The sequence below is a fragment of the Tyto alba genome, unplaced genomic scaffold, assembly GCF_018691265.1.
Source record: "Tyto alba isolate M040663 unplaced genomic scaffold, T.alba_DEE_v4.0 Super-Scaffold_16, whole genome shotgun sequence".
Taxonomy (NCBI): domain Eukaryota; kingdom Metazoa; phylum Chordata; class Aves; order Strigiformes; family Tytonidae; genus Tyto; species Tyto alba.
In genome coordinates, this window is record NW_024881278.1 from 34002788 (window position 1) to 34020082 (window position 17295).

Below are 17295 nucleotides of genomic sequence, written 5' to 3' on the forward strand. Positions count from 1 at the left end.
TCAGGACAGCAGAGTTCCTTCTGGAGTGACCATTTCCTACAACAACTTCAGCACAGTACAAGCACATAGTACAGGCATATTCCAAAAAGGTGTGTTTTTCTCATAGAGATCACAGATGTCCTGCAGAGTGCTGGGTTTCCTTCAACAATGACCAAGTTTTACATCAAGTTGACTGCAGATGCTGTCAAGGCTTATTCTTTAGAGACTGCACCCTGAAGTGTAAAAAAGCTAGTGGTGGAGGGGACTTGGCAGGGGGTAGGAGGAAAGAGGCCTAGTTTATGATGACTTCCCAAAGGACTCCAGAAGCCAAAAGCAGGCCCTTCAACAGATTTTCCCATACTGGGCTTCCCTAAAACTGAGATTCCCAAAAGTCACCTTCAAGCAGCTTTAGTACTGCAGTCTGTTGAGTGAGTCGATGTAATGAAAAGTGGCTCCCAACGCCCAGCTCGTTTCAACATTGTCAATTTTCCGGGCAAGCTGGAAAAAAAAAAACAAAAAACAACAACGTCCAAACAAAAATTTAAAACACAATTCTTTGGGAGAACAAGCAGCATGCAAGATGAATACAGTGCCAAAGGTTATCACCACCAGTTATCGCCATCATGGGGACAGTGTCCTTCTACCCCAGTCACAGATTATGTGTTGTAGCAAGAAGCCAGATCAAGGACCCAGCTACTGGCACGATGACTACTGCCTCAGCACCCTCCTGCCCACTTTCCTCAGCAATCAATTTTGTGCATCACCTTAAAGACTTGGCTCTTCAGGAAGCCCAGTTCTTGCAGGAGGAAGGTGATGTACGTGAGGTCCATGCAGAGAAAAGGGCTGCTTCCAGGCCTGATTTCCATGGTCTTACATACTGCGGAGAAAGAAAACAGTGTCTGAATGCGCACTGTGGGCTCAGGCCTAGCATCAGCCCAGCTTTGAAAAACCTCACATGAACCAGTTGAGTTGCGCAGTGATGGAACCTGTTACAGTGGGGTTGAAACGACATGCACGCATTAGCAGAAGCACAAAACCTTTGGTGCGCTGGAAGGAAGATCAAGACATTCTGCCTCCCCCCTAAGGCAGCTGAGTTTCTTGTATCTCTCCAGGAAAGGATGCAAAAGGCCTCCAACTTTTCTTCGATCTACTTCAAGCCTTTAAAAATCTGAGCAAGCTCAGTTGTGTTACATTTCTCGGGTATAAGCACTCAACAGATGTTGACGAAACCAAAGAAAAAAGACAAAAGAAAAGAAAAGACAAAACCAAAATAAGCCCCACTCCCTTTCTCAGGATGAATTACACAAATGGTAGTCCAGAAATCAGAACTGCAACAACTGTTCAGTCATTCATAAAGTTTACCAAAAAGCCCCATGTCACTTTCATCAAAGCCCACGTCTGTGGTATTAAGAAAGGAATGTTTTAATTTGTAAATCTGCATAGGCTGTTCTCTCTGCAGCTGATGAAGTGAACAGCTATGAACCGGGTCTTCCTCCTTTTCTGATTAACAACCAAGCATATGAACAAGTTTTGAGACAAAAAGAAGAATTAAACCAGATTAGAATATTTTATGCTGACAGGACAGGAACCCCCACATCTATTTCGAAAGCATAATTTCAGGACAACTGTTAACTGGCAAGTTTATTAGTAATTCTTGAGAGAGTTCTGAAAGATAAGTATTATGTGTCTTATGTGGGCTGCACAAGCAAAAATTAATATAAAAATAATTGAGATTTTCAGAAATAAGCAGAAATGTTGGTGAGATGCTATGGAGAGAGGTGCTCAGTATTTACTTAAAAAAAAGCAGGCTTCTTAGCATGTCACACATTTGCCACCTAGGTATGAATTTACACACCGTTACTAGTGTGTGTTTGACTGTATTTTACTCACCATATTTAGCTGCAATTTCAAAGTCAGTGACGGTTAAGCTTCCTCCTTTTTCTTTATCTAAAAGAAAAATAAACGCAGTCTTTTATCATTTCTGTATAAATGCAACTGTAGGTTAAAGTAATAAAAATTGTTTGGAAATCAAACCTTGAGCCACTGAAATCAATGACAAAACTCATACTTGCTTTAAAGGTAAAAAAACCTTTTTCAAAGATTCCTCATAGGGATTGAAAAGCTTCGTTTTACGAAGAGCTTTTAGTTTTGTTTCCTACAGAAGCATAGTTTACAGACTCTCTCACCTTGTCCCCATGTCTGTGCTGCCCTGCCCTGTGGTGCCTGAACACAGTTAACACCTTTGACCAGATCTGACAGGGCAGTGGTGCTCTGCGACATATTAAATCTGAAATTATTTGTAAAACAAAGCGGCTGAGAAAGGGTGTATGTTTGTCCAAACTAGGCTGAGATCTCAGCATCAGCTTTCTACCACTGAACACAACAGCCTTCTGTACACCAGCATACCACTGGAAAAGAGACAGAGTGCATTCTGAATACATGTGGAATTACCTGAAAATCTTCATTCCATCTAAAAAGGTCAGTGAAGCAAAACACACAGCTCAAGATCATTTTACAGCTTTACCCCCTGAGAAATTTGTCTATCATTATGAGGTTTTTTTTTTTTTTCTATTTTGGATTGTAGAGTTAATCAGACAGCAACATTTTCTGAAATGCAGCTTGTTTAAAAACCATTAGTAGAAGTTGCAGGTCTTGTTTCACAGCCCCGGTCCCTCGCCTGTAGAAATTAAATATCATTCAATATCCAGTTGAGAGCAGTGCTGTACAGCAGTGTAACAAAAGACTAAGTTCCATGGCAGCTTAGCAAAGCATCGTGACGTGTCTAAGTGTTACCATTTCTCCACAACTTGTCATTTAAAATGAAATGAAAGCTGGAGCAAACATACCTATGAGACCAATCTCTGCTGCACGGTCATAGTAGTAGGAGAAAGTGTAAAAATCCAGGTCCTTCACTTCCTCAGCTTTATGCACTTTTTTGTAGAGCATCTTTGCCACTTTGTTAGAACAAGACTCATAGAGAGGCTCACCTAGAAGAAGGCAAAGAAACCCAGCATATTACAGGCAGAGAGTTAAATATACATACAATTTATTTAGGATCTGACAGGAAACAGGCTCCTTTCTGCACAATAGCACTTCGTAAGCTCTTCACAGAGAACTGAAATCTGCATCTTCTTCCAGTAGCAACGCTTACTATCCTCAGGCTGAGACTAAATATATGATAGATCAGAGATGGACAACATCATTTGAGGCAGAAGGATTTTGAAAGACCTGTTCAGAGATTGCTCAACTCCATCTGCATTACTACCAGCAGCTTTACTGACTGGACAGACACAGTGGAGCAAGAGGGAAAGAATCTCTTTAACAGCACATCAAGAGGAGCCAGACAGAACAGTAAACAGAGAATCTAGTGTCTTTGCAAGAGGTTGAGAGTATATCATTTACTCTGCTAATAGCATGCTGGCCTAGATAGGAAAAGTGATAAATCACTATACCTGCCTTCTGTCCTTTAATTTTGTACACTATCTCAGCATGTTGCCATTCAGATTTGAAGCCAGGTGGTAAACAAGGGCTGATCAATTCCTCCCCTTCTCCTACTGCAGAAGTAAAACAAAGCCACTTTAGGAAAAACATAAGGAGCTAATTTCAGAGCCCTCACCCCCAGCCCTGCTCCCATACTGTCCCACAGCCTCAGCGAGCCATCTCTAAGCCCCAGTCACGGCTCAGATGTCCCATGTCCCTCCCAGGGCTGGCAAGAATCCAGGTTTCCTGGGATCTGGCAGTGTCACCTCCTGCATTCATCTCAAATGCACCCAGCCATGGTGACAGGAGTCCACATACCACTCAGGAACCCTGAATCCAGTGTGAAGGGGACAGACAACTCCTCCCCCCACAACAGGGCTATGTACCCAATGCTGCAAGCCAAGACTTGAGGCGTGCCCGGCACTTACAGGGTTTTCCCTCAACTCCTCCTAAAATGGCAAGCCTTGCTGACATCAGCCCGAGTCCCAGGTAACTGCAAAGGGATAAAAGCCTCTGTGAACAACAAACATCCTTCCTTTGCTACTCCACGAACAACTTGGCTGCGACATGCCAGTCTTCTCTACGCAGTCCCAGCAAAATGGCTCAAGTGAGCAGCTAATGCACCTAAGGGGAACGGTGTGACAACCCACGCTTATATTAACCGTACCCAGAAAGATAATCTCTCTTTTTGAAAAAGCACAGGCAATAGCTGTCAACAGTAATCTGGCTCTTGAAGAACTGGGAATGCTGAAGGCACTCCCCTAACATTTCTCCTACCCTCCTCAAAGTCATCACAGCCTTTAGCATAGAGGATTGACTCTTTTTGAGCCCGAACACATCCCACAGCAAACATAGGTGGGAAGAAGCTGCTTCCCTCTCCCCAAAACACTGGGAGCGGGGGAAGACGGTGAGGAGGAAGGAATGGCAGAGACAAAGTGCTATGAACTGACTGCCACCCCTGTTCCTCTTCCTCCTGCACTGCTCTGCGGTGAGGAGTTAGAAGAGTTGAGAGTGAAGCTGAGCCTGGGAAGGAGGGAGAGGTCAGGGCAAAGTGGTTTTGATTTTGTTCTTACTTCTCATTGTCCTACTGTTTAATTAGAAATAAATTAAATTAACTTCTCTAAGTCGAGTCTGTTTTGCCCATGACGGTAACTGGTAAATGACCTCCCTGGTCCTTATCCCCATGAGGTTTTTGATATATTTTCTTCCCCCTGTCCTGTTGATGGGAGTGATGAGAATGGCTTGGTGGGTACCTGGTCAGCAGCCAGGGTTAATCCACTACAATGATGTGGCTCAGGTTTCTCTGCTTTTTCCCAGTACTCATTTGCAAAGACCTCACTTCAGCAAAACACCTGGATCTCACTGGCTTCGTAGAAAGTTTCTATCTGTACAGTGTGCTCTCTTTTCCACAACTAACCTGTACGAATACAACTTGTAGGTGTTGTTAAACATCTGAAACGAAGTTGTATGGCCAGCTGGTGATGTCTGCAGAGTTGCCTGGAGGGAGAAAAATATGTCACTGCAAGGTTTCTGCCAGCAGCAGCAAACATCAACAACACAATCTTCCAAAACATTAGGAAAAACGTGAAACAATCCTAGCATGGTTCAGAGAGAAATGGATTTGCAAGACCACTGATACAGAAGACAACCACAAAACCTGGATCTAAAACGGTGTCTTCACATGACAGTCTAGACTGGTTACATTTCTATTTGTATCCACACCAAATTGGTGTATAAAATAATTATTTTCATTAAAAAGGAGCCCTTATTCCAGCTCTTTACTGCTTTTGTCAAGAGGCTACAGCAACTGTCTCTTCACATGATCCCTACTAGGGAAAACTCTGTGCAAAACAGTATGAAAGCCAGGCACACATTAACTTCCTACTTGAGTGAATTCAACTGTGAACTTCCGCAAGCCAGAGGAAAAGCATGTCACTGTGCTTGCCAAGGAACAGAGTGAGAACCAGCCTATGGTCTAAAGAAATGAAAGGGTAATTATCTAAAGCACTTTGCAGCCTCTTGCCCAAGTGCACCAGCACGGCTAGTGTGTTTGTGGGAAGCAAAGCTCAGGCCATGGTGCCATTCGTGCTGCTCATATCCTAACACCACCTCCAAGTCCAGAATTTCCACATCCTGGGCTCTTCACATCCCCTGTCATTCTGCTGTAAGAGCACCGTATCTTGATTAGCTGAGGCTGGGACACTAAATACAGCATCCCAACCCTCTGCTTTTGTGCAGCTCTACTGTGGACAGAATCTCTGCTCAGGCCAGAGCCTTATGACTCCACATCCACAGGACTTCCAGCTCACAGAACACCTATAAAAATGCCACAAGAGGAAGCTGAAATGACAAACATCAGCACGTATTTTTTGCTGCGTAATAACAGTTGCTCCTTAGAAAGCATTCATTTGCAACTGAGTGAACTCAGGAAAACCAGAAACAAGGGTTGAGGAGGCATCTCACTGTGCTCTTAAAAGCCAATATAGGCCAAATGTTGGACTTGAATTCATTAACAGCATTGCCTTTGAGCTCTTCATTATAATCAGTACAAACTAAGAGCCAAGGATTAAGACGCTCAGGCAAACACTGCATCTTCCCCAAGATAAAGCAGCCCTGGCAGATTCACCACATTCATCACTGACCCGTGGAGTTAGAGGATCGACAGAGTTGTGAAAATACCTCTGTGACTGACTATAACAAGGCAGACGTGACCGAGTGACCTGTTTTTTTTCTGTCAAAAGTGTGGCTTCACGTCACACGGACCAACTCTTGGCCTGTTTCCAAGGGAAACAAACCTGAGCAGCTACTGATTTCCGCACCAGCATTTCCCAACAGCGTGCATGTTCACATTACCTCGGTGCGTGGAAGGAAGGTGATCTGTGTTGATCCACCACCCAAATCCAGCATCCCTACACTTCTCTTCTGCGGATCATCTAGGCTACCTGAAATGTGTGACAGAACAGAGAAAGCCACGGTGGGTGCTGTGAGGAACTGGCTAGGAACAAAACCAGAAATACAGTGATAAAGAAAGAGGACAATCTAACTCCATCTGTCAGCTTCCAGTCAGCACTAAATTATACTGTCATCTATGGGGCACTTATTTTGACTTTGTCAGGGTGACCTGAAAATCTTCAAGTGGCAGAGTTTCTCTTATTTCTCTGGTGACTGTTCATGCCCTAATTACAGCAGCTTTGGTTACTGGATTCCTAAACATTTTTCAGTGGATGCAAGGACCCTTTTGCAAACTCTACTCTGGCAACCACTTTGTAACACAGAGGAATGTGGTTTTCTTGGCCACCTCTCCCTGATTCCTTAGTGATATTTTGCTGATTCCTATGTCCAAGGGGATGACAGACTGAAAAGAGTTGGCCTATGAGACTCAGCTCTCGTGGGATTCTTCCTGCTGCCAGCCCAGACCTCTTTTCTCACTTAAATTCAGTTCTTCTCAGTTAGATCCTTCAAATACACCTCCCTGACAAAACCAGTTTGTGCCAAGTACCTTGGCATACCTCATGATAGCTGATGTTTGAACATCTCTGACCTTTCTGATACTTCCTGTGAGCATAAAAAGCATTAGGGCACTTGTTGTATTGCTCCACACACTGTGTGTGCTGAACAGAGAGCTCAGAGAGCAGACTGCTTTACTTACTGTCAGAGAGGGCTTCAGCTTCAGGTTTTTTTCCTTACTCTTCAGCTACCCTTTTCTAACTGAGCAGTGTAAACACTTGCAGTATTTCTATGTTATAAATCTGTAAGGAAGTAGCACGTTCTTTCACTCTGTGCTGCTGCCAAGCACATCCAGAATATCCACATCAAAAATTTAGCCAGAGCTAGTGGCAGACTCTAAAAAGGAATAATATGCTCTGGTACCCTACAGAGAATTGAAAGAAAGGCTACATAAAACATCTAGGAAAAGGGATTAAACTCCTCACTCTGTCAAGTAAATGGCCAAAATCCTAATGACTTATATAGGGCAGGTCAAAACCAACTGCTGACTTACTCCCAGATCTTTCTTTCTCCCATTCCACCTCAATGAATGAGCAAATCCCATGCAGAGGCAGAAAACAGCATGAATTTCACAGCATTGGTCATATCTTTATGCACATGCTCAGGTACACATACCTGTTAAAAAATTTATTGTGATCCAGGCTGAAATACCTAATAAGGAAAAGATTCAGAAGATGCACTGTTAGATCATACCATTTCATTTTATCCAACAACAGTAACAAATAAGGTGAGTTGTATTACAAGGTCTTCCTGCTTTAGGATCTGTTTAGCTGGAGGCATTTTTAAGTTTTCTCATACAGTTTAACTGCACCATCTAAAAATAATAAGCAAGCAAGAACTTGTTGTCCAACAAGAGACAGAGATACCAGACACCATCTGCCACAAGCTCCTTTGTCCCCCTTTCACAGACGGAGGACTTCAGAGTCTCCACAGGCTGTCTAGCTGAGAGCTAAGCAAGAAGGACCTTCAAAGAGGGTGAATAGGACTGGCTCTGCTGAGCTCCCCAGACCCACCTTGCCCCAAAGCCAGCACTTCCACAACTGGCAATGGCTGTCAAAAACCGAGATTAGAGGCCTTGAACAAAGAGAATGACCTATACCAGAACTTATGCAGTATTTGGATGAGAAGCCCCATATATGAAATGCCCGGAGGACTCTGTATTTCACAGGTCAAAATCTTAGGTGAGAAGTCACAAAGGCCTTAGCTAAAGGACAAGAAAATGACTGACACTGCTTATTTTCCAGGAAAACATAGACTAGTAGGTTTTTGTTTGATGTCAGGCACTCAACTTTCCTTTTGAATACTAAGAATTTTCATCTTTTCAGTGTTCTAATTTTTCCTATTTTCCCCTAAGCAGTTTCGTGAGCTACACTGTTTCTGTCATCTTCTTGTCTAAAAAACCTTTTGTCCATGAATTAGATGAATTAGTGGGCTTTATGCTAACAAATTCAAATATTTATCCATGTGGTTAAAACTCCAGGCATGCTAGGGAACATGGTCCAGGTCAACCCTTGGCTGAACCAAGGCTGCCACCACTATTAATGATTTTAAAACAAAACAAAAAGAAGAATTACAATGTCTTTCTTCCATTAAGCAGTAAAAAAAGAAACTCGTAAACAGCTCCAGCTATTTTAAAGTATGGTTTCTAAGCAGATTTAAAACACATTTCAACACTCAGTTACTTAGAATTTAGACACGCTTCTTCAAATTATTTTAAAACAAGACTAATTCTGGGTTCTGTCCTCAGCAATTTTTGATGAGCGTCAATTTACTTCAGCATGTATTTTCTTCCCTGTATAACATTTTTTTTCAGGTTGAATTCACAATCACGCTCATTAGATCAGTTACAATTAACATTATGACCAAACACTTTCAGAAAGCTCTGATGAGCATTGTCAAGAGCAGGGTGTGCAAAACCAGTTGTTGAAGACCACCTCAACAAGCGGAGAGTCAGAAACCTTTCCACAAATCCTGACTGCACCGTGGCTTCCTGGTGATCCCACAGGAACTTCCCAGCACTCAAGAGTTTTGAAAACCAGAACAGAGTTCAGGACTTCAAACTGGAAAACGTAGCACAAGATCTCTTTGGCAGGCAATGACTGGGGCAGCGTAAAAACTGCGTCAAACCCACTGCTTGTGAGTTCTCACTACAGTGAGTGGGGACGTGTCACAGTGCAACAGGAATCTCCAGGACTGCAGAAAGGGTCTCCCCAAGTTTGCCTACCTTCATCAGTTCCGTTCATTATCGACACACAGTTATCCCTCACGAAGAAGGGGGAGGCCTGAAAAATCTCCTTCACCTGTAGTTCAAATAAAAGCTACACTCAGAGAAACCTTTGTTCATCTGGAAAGCAAGTTCTTTTAAAACTCCCGTTTTACACAACCTCTCCTCTTCTCGGGCCAGATTCTGACTGCTGCTCACCACTTTGTTTGAAGTTCAAGAGCCCAACAAGCATCAGTCTGCACTCTGCTATAAAAGGTCATCGATTTACGCGCCGGCTCTGCAGTTTGGTGCAGAGACAGGGATGGATGCGTGGGGTTTCAAGCATGAAGTCTGCTCAGAAATGACATTTACAAGGGATGGGCAAGGGTAAGGAAGGGAATCCAGTTTACTTTGCTGCAACTGGCCGTACACAGGGTATTATATATGCATGGGAGAGGCAGGGGATGGACACCCTGGCTTTCAGAAATGCCCAGAAATGGCATTTTTAAAAAGGAACATGTTGGCTGTTAGAGGTCCCCTACACTACCATCCTACACGAGGTAGCAAAGCCCTAAGTTTCCAGAGTCCTCTAAAGTAACAACTGCAGCAGTTCCAGCTGAAATTCAGTGTGGAAAAGAACAGGCCAGCTTGCAGGCAGAGAACAATACAGATATTGTTTTCAACCACAGCACATTTCTTCCTTATTGCTTAGAAAAAGAGTACACTTAGTGCACACTTAATAATTTTTTCCCGGAGATGTAAGGTCTGTAACAAAATATTTTATTTATTTTTATAATACTTTGAAATATTAAGCATATTTAACATGCCTATAAATAAAATTGACATTATTTCCAATCAATATAAAGGAGCAACCTTGCAATAGCAGGCTGGTAACATGACCCTTCAAATAGCAGAGAGCTTTTCTCAAAATAGCAGTGTCCAGGTCAAAACTACCAACCAACACGCTCAGTAAGAACAAGGCTGTGGTGGCTGTTAGGAGTATCCCATTACACCTATTATGTTGAATGTCATCTCCAAGTTTATTTGGAGCTGTCATCATTCCCCTGTGCTTGTACTCATGGAATTTCTCCACGCAACCCCATTTGAGATCAGGTGGCTCTGCACTGCTTTCATGGTTAAATTACAGGAATGGCTCATGTCCGTGAAGATAAACGAGTATGTACCTGACAGAGAAGGGACCAAATTTTGTTGTAAAATTTCTGGAAAGCAAACTGAAAGACAAGAAACGGTACCTTATCCAGCAACTTCTGAGCTTTCTCTCCTGGCAGCAACCGTAGGCCAGCTGTGGCTTTCAGGACCACAGGAGTAAACTTCCACAGCTCCATAGGAACTTCCTTCTTCGCCACCTCCAGGAGCTCTTTTATTCCCTGGCCACTCTGTGAGCAGATAAAGAACAGAAAAATACATCTTAGAAATTCTCTAGAGTTGCCTTTCTTGTAAGGGCAAAAAGGTGATCAGAGGTATGATTCACTGCAAACGTGGAACAGAGGGCTCAGGGAAAGGTGGAGGACTCACTGTTTCCTACAGCACGAGACCTGATGGATATAATGGAGATTATCCAGCAACAGGTCAAAACCAGTCACCTTTTCAAACAGTGACATAGAACTCTCTGCCACTGAATGTTTTTGGTAGCGGGGAGGGGGCTGCAGCGGTGGTCCCCTGGGAGAAGCTTCTCAAAAGCTCCCCCAGCTCCAAGTCAGTCCTACCTCTGGCCAGGGCCGAGCCAATTAGCGACGGTGGTTGGGCCTCTGCGATAACGTGTTTAAGAAAGGGAACCTGGGAGGGGGTTGGGACTGGTGAGGAGGAGTTGGGAGAAGGACGAACACCCCGGGCAGAAGGAAGAAAAAGGAAGAGGGGGAGGTGTGTCAGAGCACAGACCCCCCCCCTTCATCCCGTGGGGAGGTGGCAGGGCCACCCCCCTGCCACCCGTGGAGGTCCGCGGTGGAGCAGAGGCCGACCTGCAGCCTGTGGAGGAGCCCATGCCAGGACAGGCGGCTGTGCTTAAAGGAGGCCAGGACTCTGAGGGGAGAAGCAGCCCCCACTGTTGTAGTTCGGCGCTGGGAGGGCTGCAACGTGTGGGGGGGGGACCCACACCAGGGCAGCGTGAGAATGGCTGCAGCCCGTGGGGAGGACTCATGCCAGAGGACGTTCATTGAGGACTGTCTCCCATGAGAGGGGAACCACACCGGAGCAGGGGAGAATGAGGAGTCCTCCCCCTGATAAGGAAGGAGTGGCAGATTGACTGTAACCCCCATCCCCTGCCCCCCTGTGCCACTGAAGGGGAGGAGGTAGAGAAATCAGGAACAAAACAGCTGGGGGAAGAAGGGGGGGTTGGGGGAAAGGGGTTTTTAAAGATGCGGTAGTGCTTCTCACTGTCCCACTCTGTTAAGTGTTGTTGTTAGTGTTTGAATTGACATTCTTTTTCTTCCGCTAACAAGTCTGTCTTTTGCCCATGACTGTAATAGGTGACTATAATCCCTGTCCTTATCTCAAGTCCTCAGCTTTTTGCTTTATTTTCTCCTTCCTATTCCTGAGGGAGAAGGGGTGAGTGAACAGCTGTGTGGTGCTAAGTTACCCTCGGGGCTCAAACCATGACAGGCAGTATGACAAACCATTGGAAAAAAAAAAGTCTTTGGAGCCAATAAAACACTATGCGCCGGGTGTAAGTCTGGTTCAGAAAGTCCCTAAATCCCTTTGAGCCAGAAATTAAGGGAGACAGGAGAGAAGTCACTTAGTATTTGGCCTGGTTTTTAGAATATTTTCCTGAGAATCCAATTCTAGTCACTTTTGGAGAAGGCTCTGCTCCAATCCAACACAGCTCTTTTGTCATTTTCTTTACTGCATCCAAATTCTTAAGGCAGAGATAGGTAAAACATCCAGTATGCTTAATTAACTACATCACCAAGATACATAACTAGATGCATTCTGTTCCTTGCTCCTCTGCATGTTGACCAACCTTTATTGTGGTCTCGTATCATTTGGAGACATTTTCCTGAACTGAGACAGTTCAGCATACTGTACCACAGCAGGACGTGATTTGCAGGGCATATCAAAACCAGGAGATTTTGGGGCAGATACCTTTACAGTAACAGAAACAAAATTACCTTTTCGACATCATCAGCATATGCGGATAGACCTGGCTTCAGTGCTTTAAACGTCTCATGGGTTAATTTGGGAGTCTCTGTTCAAAAGCAGTATTCCAAAATAAGTAACGGTACAAATAATTTTGCGTACACAAAAAGAAAACCATTTTACAGATTACATCATTATGTGCTAATGGAAGTCAAGTGAAGTCTATGTCTAATGAACTATCAACTGCCACCCCACCTTTAAATACAGCCCTTGCTATGGAATTAGCTCCCAAGAAATGAATTTTTGAAAGTCATGAGTTTTTTCAGATGCTGGTGTCCGCTATGCACAAATTTTTCAGGAACATCAATCACCAGATGGGTATAAGTTGTCTTTGAGCCCTTAGACCTGCCATGTGCAGCTTTCCAAACTGCACCTGTAACAAAGACCCCACGTTTCAGTGTGCTCTGTTCTGGCTAAACTTGACTCCAGCAAAACTCGGTGGAAGCTTTATCACCATTTTCAGTGGCAGCAGAGGGAGCCAGACACAAGTATTTTGGAATCCTGCAGCACAGACAATTATATGCACCTGTAGGCAAGACAACACGAGCTTGACAACATTCTCCTCCTGCACCCAACTACACTTCATAAAGTTTCCTGCAATATATTCTGAAATTGTGTTTAAAGAGAAGGAGGCAAGTAAGAAGCAAAGATTTGGGAATACACTGAAAGAAGGAAATCCACAGACCGTTGTTTAATGCCTTTGGTAGCTAAGTCTTACACTAGCCCATTCTGCAAACCTAAGGTGCTCCCCACCGGCCCATCACACCATACCCACCACACTGCTAATCCTTAAAAGCATCCTCAGACCACCTACTAACAGCATCCACACGTGTTCTTTCATCTTTAAGAGCTTCACAAATAGGAGCTGACAACACCTAAACAAATGAAGCTTATGACTCCAGAGGAAAACTGGAGCTTTTTTGTACACTTCTGTCTCACCTCTCAGCCAATACTTTCTGTCCAGATAAAATACACAGCAACTTTAATCAATGCCATTTAAATCCAACACTGAAGCACTGGATGCCCTAAAGCAGACAACACAGAGAAGCAGCTCACTGCCAGGAACTGGAGACAGCCAACAACCTCATGGTAAAATCTGGGAGAAAAAAGGCAGTTTGAATATATAATCCTCTCTTCCACCAAGCAGTGTGGTGAGAAACTGCTCTTCTTCAAGGCATGGTTCTAAAGGTACAGCTGCTACTTAGTTCACATTCTGACATTACAGCATTTTCTCCTTCTTGAATGTTTTTGTAATTTTGTCCAAACCCACGTGCTTTAACCATAATATATTTCCTGATGGCTCTCTAGAAAGAGCTGAAGCATGTTTGTTCAAGTAATCCCTACAAAAGAATCATCAATAATCTGCTCCATATGTTATGGAAGAATTAATCTATTGTGCAATGAGCAGGCCATACCTTTTGGCTGCTGTGTAAATTTAAAAATATGGATGCGAGTCCCTGTGCTTCCTGCATCAAACATAATTCCATAAAAGACTGCGTGATCTGTGGTCAGAGCTTGATGGTTCAGTTTGTCTCCTCTGCTTTCAGTAACTCCTTCTGTTTCTCCCACAACTGGTTTGGAATCCAAGTGCCATTTTACGTATGCAACATAAACAGCTATGCATGCCAAAATCCCAAAAGTGAAGAACCGCTTTGATATCTTCATGGCTTCCATTTATCAGATGTTTTGTTTCTTCCCTTTATCAAATGTTTATTTCTTTTCCTTCACACAGAACAGGTGCTTCTCACATCACTCCTATACCCAACAGAAAATAAAAGACTTATTTTATTTTCTAAACCTGCTGAAAGGATCTAAGAGTATGATGGTTATCTGATATGGGACTTACAGAAGTAAACTTGACTTGAGCATTAGTTAAATACTTAAGTGTTAGTTGGTTTAGATCTGTGATAAGAAAGTTGAGCATAACAGTCAAAGTAAGCAGCAAGTCACGCCAACAAAGTAAAAAAACTAACACACCGGGAGTGACAGACTACTGCTAGCAAGTAAGAAGGATTTATGCCTGCAGCTCCTTCAGGATCTGGAGTGAGACTGAGACATCGGTTACTGTATTCAGTGCTCAAATCTATCTCAACTAACCCAAGGAAACTTGCAGTTAAGCGCTTACATTTATTCCATTAGGACAATGTAGAATCCTGCATTCAGAAATCTAGGATTGAATCACTTGTAAAACTGGACCCTCTCTCCCGTGTTGCTCGTCCTAACCATCAAATGTCTCTGTGGCTGTTGGATGCCTAGGAGACAACACACGACCTTCCCAGCAAGAACACATCCACGCTCCTTCAGCATGCCATTGAGATCTATAGCTAGTTTTAAGACATGAAGCTGCATAAATCTTCTCTTCCCCATCGCTACTGAGGCCTAAGTAGGAACGGAGTAACAAGAGTTCAGAGAAGCTAAATGCAATAAATGAGGTGGGAAGGGACCTCGAGCGGTCTCTCATCCAACCTCCTGCTCAAAGCACAGGCAGCTATGGGGACCCACCATGGTGCTCATCCAACTGCATCTTGAAAACCTCCAGGGATGGAGATCCCACAACCCCTCTGGGCAACCCCAATCAGTTGCAATTCTCTTTATCAGTTTCTGGATGGTGAAGGAGGTCCCAGAAGACTGGACAAGGACAATTTAAAATCAGGCAAGATGGAAGATCCAGCGAATTAGACTGCCCCCCCAACCTCGCCCCCCGCAGCTCCAATACCAGGGAAAAAAACCTAGCAAAGCAGAACACAAGGAATCTACAAACACACATATGACATCATCCAGATGATTAAAAAACAGTCAGCAGTGACTTATGGGGAGAAAAATACATTATAGCTTTCCTTTTTTGTCAGCATAATAAAGAAGAGAAAGCAAACCAATTGATGAAGTTGGCTTAAACACAGGTTTGACACACATATAATCTGTTGATGATATGAATTCAGGAGGTGTACAGAAGGCATGAGGGGGATGAATTTAAATTCGAGGTGATTACAGTGTATTGCCAAAAATGGGCAAGGCAAAATCTGGTAAGAACAGAGGAAAGCAAAACCACAGGCACAAATACGCATGAAGAATAGATCAGCATTGGGAAAAGGAACTGCAGGCTGTCATGAAACAGAAATCAGAGAGGTGGCATTGCAACAACAACAAAAAAAAAAAATCGTTCTGGTTTCTATCAGCAGGCACAGTGGCAAATACTGCACATATATGGGGTGATTACTCCGATCTTCCTGGTGCCAAAGGCCTCAACCGCTGCTACACGAGAGCTAAAAGCATGTAACAGGAGGGAAGCAACGTGAAATAATGATCCTTTGAGAAGGCTGAAGCCTCCACGGCGGGAAAGGGGAGACTGGAAGGATGAGGGGGATGGAGGAGCAGCAGTCTGCCAGCCCAAACCCCCTCCCTCAATTTTCCTGAGGAGAATCGGGATTAACTCCTCCCCGGCTTTGTTAGGGGACGAGGAGATTTGCTGCCAGGGAAAAGATTTTTTCCCCCCCGGCGCGGCGGAGGGCGAGCACGGGAGCCGGGTGCGGGGCAGGTACCCGCCGCCCCACAGGCCGGCCCCGGGATTCCCCCCTCAGCGCGGCCCCAGCCGTGGGGCGCCCACCCGCCGAGCCCCCTCACCCACGGACCCCCGTGCCCACCACCACCACCACCGGCCCCGCCGCCCACACTCACGCCGCCGCCATCCCCGCCATGGCGACATCCCCCCCCCCCACCTCCTTCCCCGCCCCGCCGCTGCCGCTGCGCAGGCGCGGAGCGGGGAGGGGCTGCGCCTCAGGGAGGGGGGAAACGTGCTTCAAAAAAAAAAAAAAGGGGGCGAAATGCCGCCAAAACGGAGAGGTGTGAGGAAAAAGGATGAGAGAAACAGCACCGCGAGGTGAGAGAAGGAGCGGGGTGAGGGGAGGAGGTGCCACACAAGGCAGCGGTGGAGCCTGTGCGAGTGGAGGGAGAGGCCCTGCGGCCTTGGCATATGGTCGCCAAAGAGATGGCTGGCGGGTCTGCTGGCCTCCTCCTGCTCCCCGGGGATGGCTGGCGGGTCTGCTGGCCTCCTCCTGCTCCCCGGGGATGGCTGGAGGGTCTGCTGGCCTCCTCCTGCTCCCCGGGGATGGCTGGCGGGTCTGCTGGCCTCCTCCTGCTCCCCGGGGATGGCTGGAGGGTCTGCTGGCCTCCTCCTGCTCCCCGGAGCCAGCCCGGGCAAGAAGTCTTTACCTGCAGGTTTGGTCCAGCTCGGCGGCAGAAAGTGTTGGTAGATGTGCGTAAAGGACACCCTCGCACAGCTTCTGTTTTGTTCTCTACACCTCGTGTTCCGCTAGCAGTTTTTCTGCTTGAGTAGATTCCTTAGTGGCTCTTCTGCCACCTAGATTATTTTGTCTTTTACCAGCTGAAATAACTCCCCCAGCTGCTCCACCCAATCTGGAAGAATGCGGAGAGCGGGATTTGGAGTGAGGAGGCGTGAGAGCCCGGCAGCAAACATGAGGCATGAAGAAGAGATGGAGAGCAATGTTTGCAAATCAGGTGCAGGGCAGAGGTCTTAAGATGTGATGTGAGGGGCTCACATCCTCCCACCAAGCTCTGCTGTCGCTCCCACAGCTGGTGTGGACCAGTGGGTGCTGGCATCTGTGCTGAGAGATACCCCCCTGTAGGAATGAGTGCCCTGTCTCCCAGGGTGTTACTTATTCCAGCAAATTACTCCTTCACAGCATTATTTGGAAAGTAAATTAGGGGTTTTTTTCCCAGCCCTGTGGGTAGCAGGCATTGATGAATTTTAAATGATGGTCGCTGTTCAAATCAAACTCCCTGTCTGTTTTACCCAGGTAAATGAAATGGGTCTTTCCAGCTATTTTTCGAACTTGTTTTAATGTTTACTTATATTTAGAAGGAATCGTGCTATTAATAGGAGAATCCTGCAAAGAAATATTAAGGCACAGAGACTTAAAATCTTGAAGATTTGTGGCTCCCCCGTGATGTGACTG

General features: G+C 45.1%; 1 protein-coding gene and 1 long non-coding RNA gene across 5 annotated transcripts in view; one reads left to right on the forward strand and one right to left on the reverse strand.

The window, feature by feature from the left end:
• ENTPD6 (ectonucleoside triphosphate diphosphohydrolase 6) lies at positions 1-16612 on the reverse strand. Of its 4 annotated transcripts, XM_042789492.1 has the most exons (15): positions 15998-16030; positions 14825-14950; positions 13738-14077; positions 12295-12371; positions 10423-10566; positions 9191-9266; positions 7582-7617; positions 6313-6401; positions 4877-4956; positions 3888-3952; positions 3432-3533; positions 2826-2966; positions 1870-1926; positions 744-856; positions 1-477 (listed from the first exon to the last, which is right to left on the reverse strand). In XM_042789492.1, the coding sequence occupies exons 3-15, from the start codon at positions 13994-13996 to the stop codon at positions 388-390; spliced, it is 1329 nt and encodes a 442-aa protein (XP_042645426.1). In that variant the 5' UTR covers positions 13997-14077; positions 14825-14950; positions 15998-16030; the 3' UTR covers positions 1-387. The 4 variants fall into 4 exon arrangements, with proteins under 4 accessions (XP_042645426.1, XP_042645429.1, XP_042645427.1 ...); XM_042789495.1 differs by lacking the exons at positions 14825-14950; positions 15998-16030 and adding an exon at positions 16532-16612; XM_042789493.1 differs by lacking the exon at positions 14825-14950 and having other exon boundaries at positions 15998-16034.
• LOC116961877 overlaps positions 16128-17295 on the forward strand; it is a 13967-nt gene continuing 12799 nt past the window's right edge. Inside the window, exon 1 of the long non-coding RNA XR_006165017.1 lies at positions 16128-16199. This is a non-coding gene — a long non-coding RNA (uncharacterized LOC116961877). The remainder of the gene's footprint in view (positions 16200-17295) is intronic.

What these genes read in the sequence shown, in the direction of transcription:
- ENTPD6 (XM_042789495.1), bottom strand. Translation starts at nt 13,996, where the DNA reads ATGGAAGCCATGAAGATATCAAAGCGGTTCTTCACTTTTGGGATTTTG. An exon ending in AGGAGTTGAGGGAAAACCCT is followed by an intron (nt 3,534 to 3,887) that starts GTAAGTGCCGGG and finishes TTACTTCTGCAG; the next exon opens with TAGGAGAAGGGGAGGAATTG. An exon ending in AATTAAAGGACAGAAGGCAG is followed by an intron (nt 2,967 to 3,431) that starts GTATAGTGATTT and finishes GCCTTCTTCTAG; the next exon opens with GTGAGCCTCTCTATGAGTCT.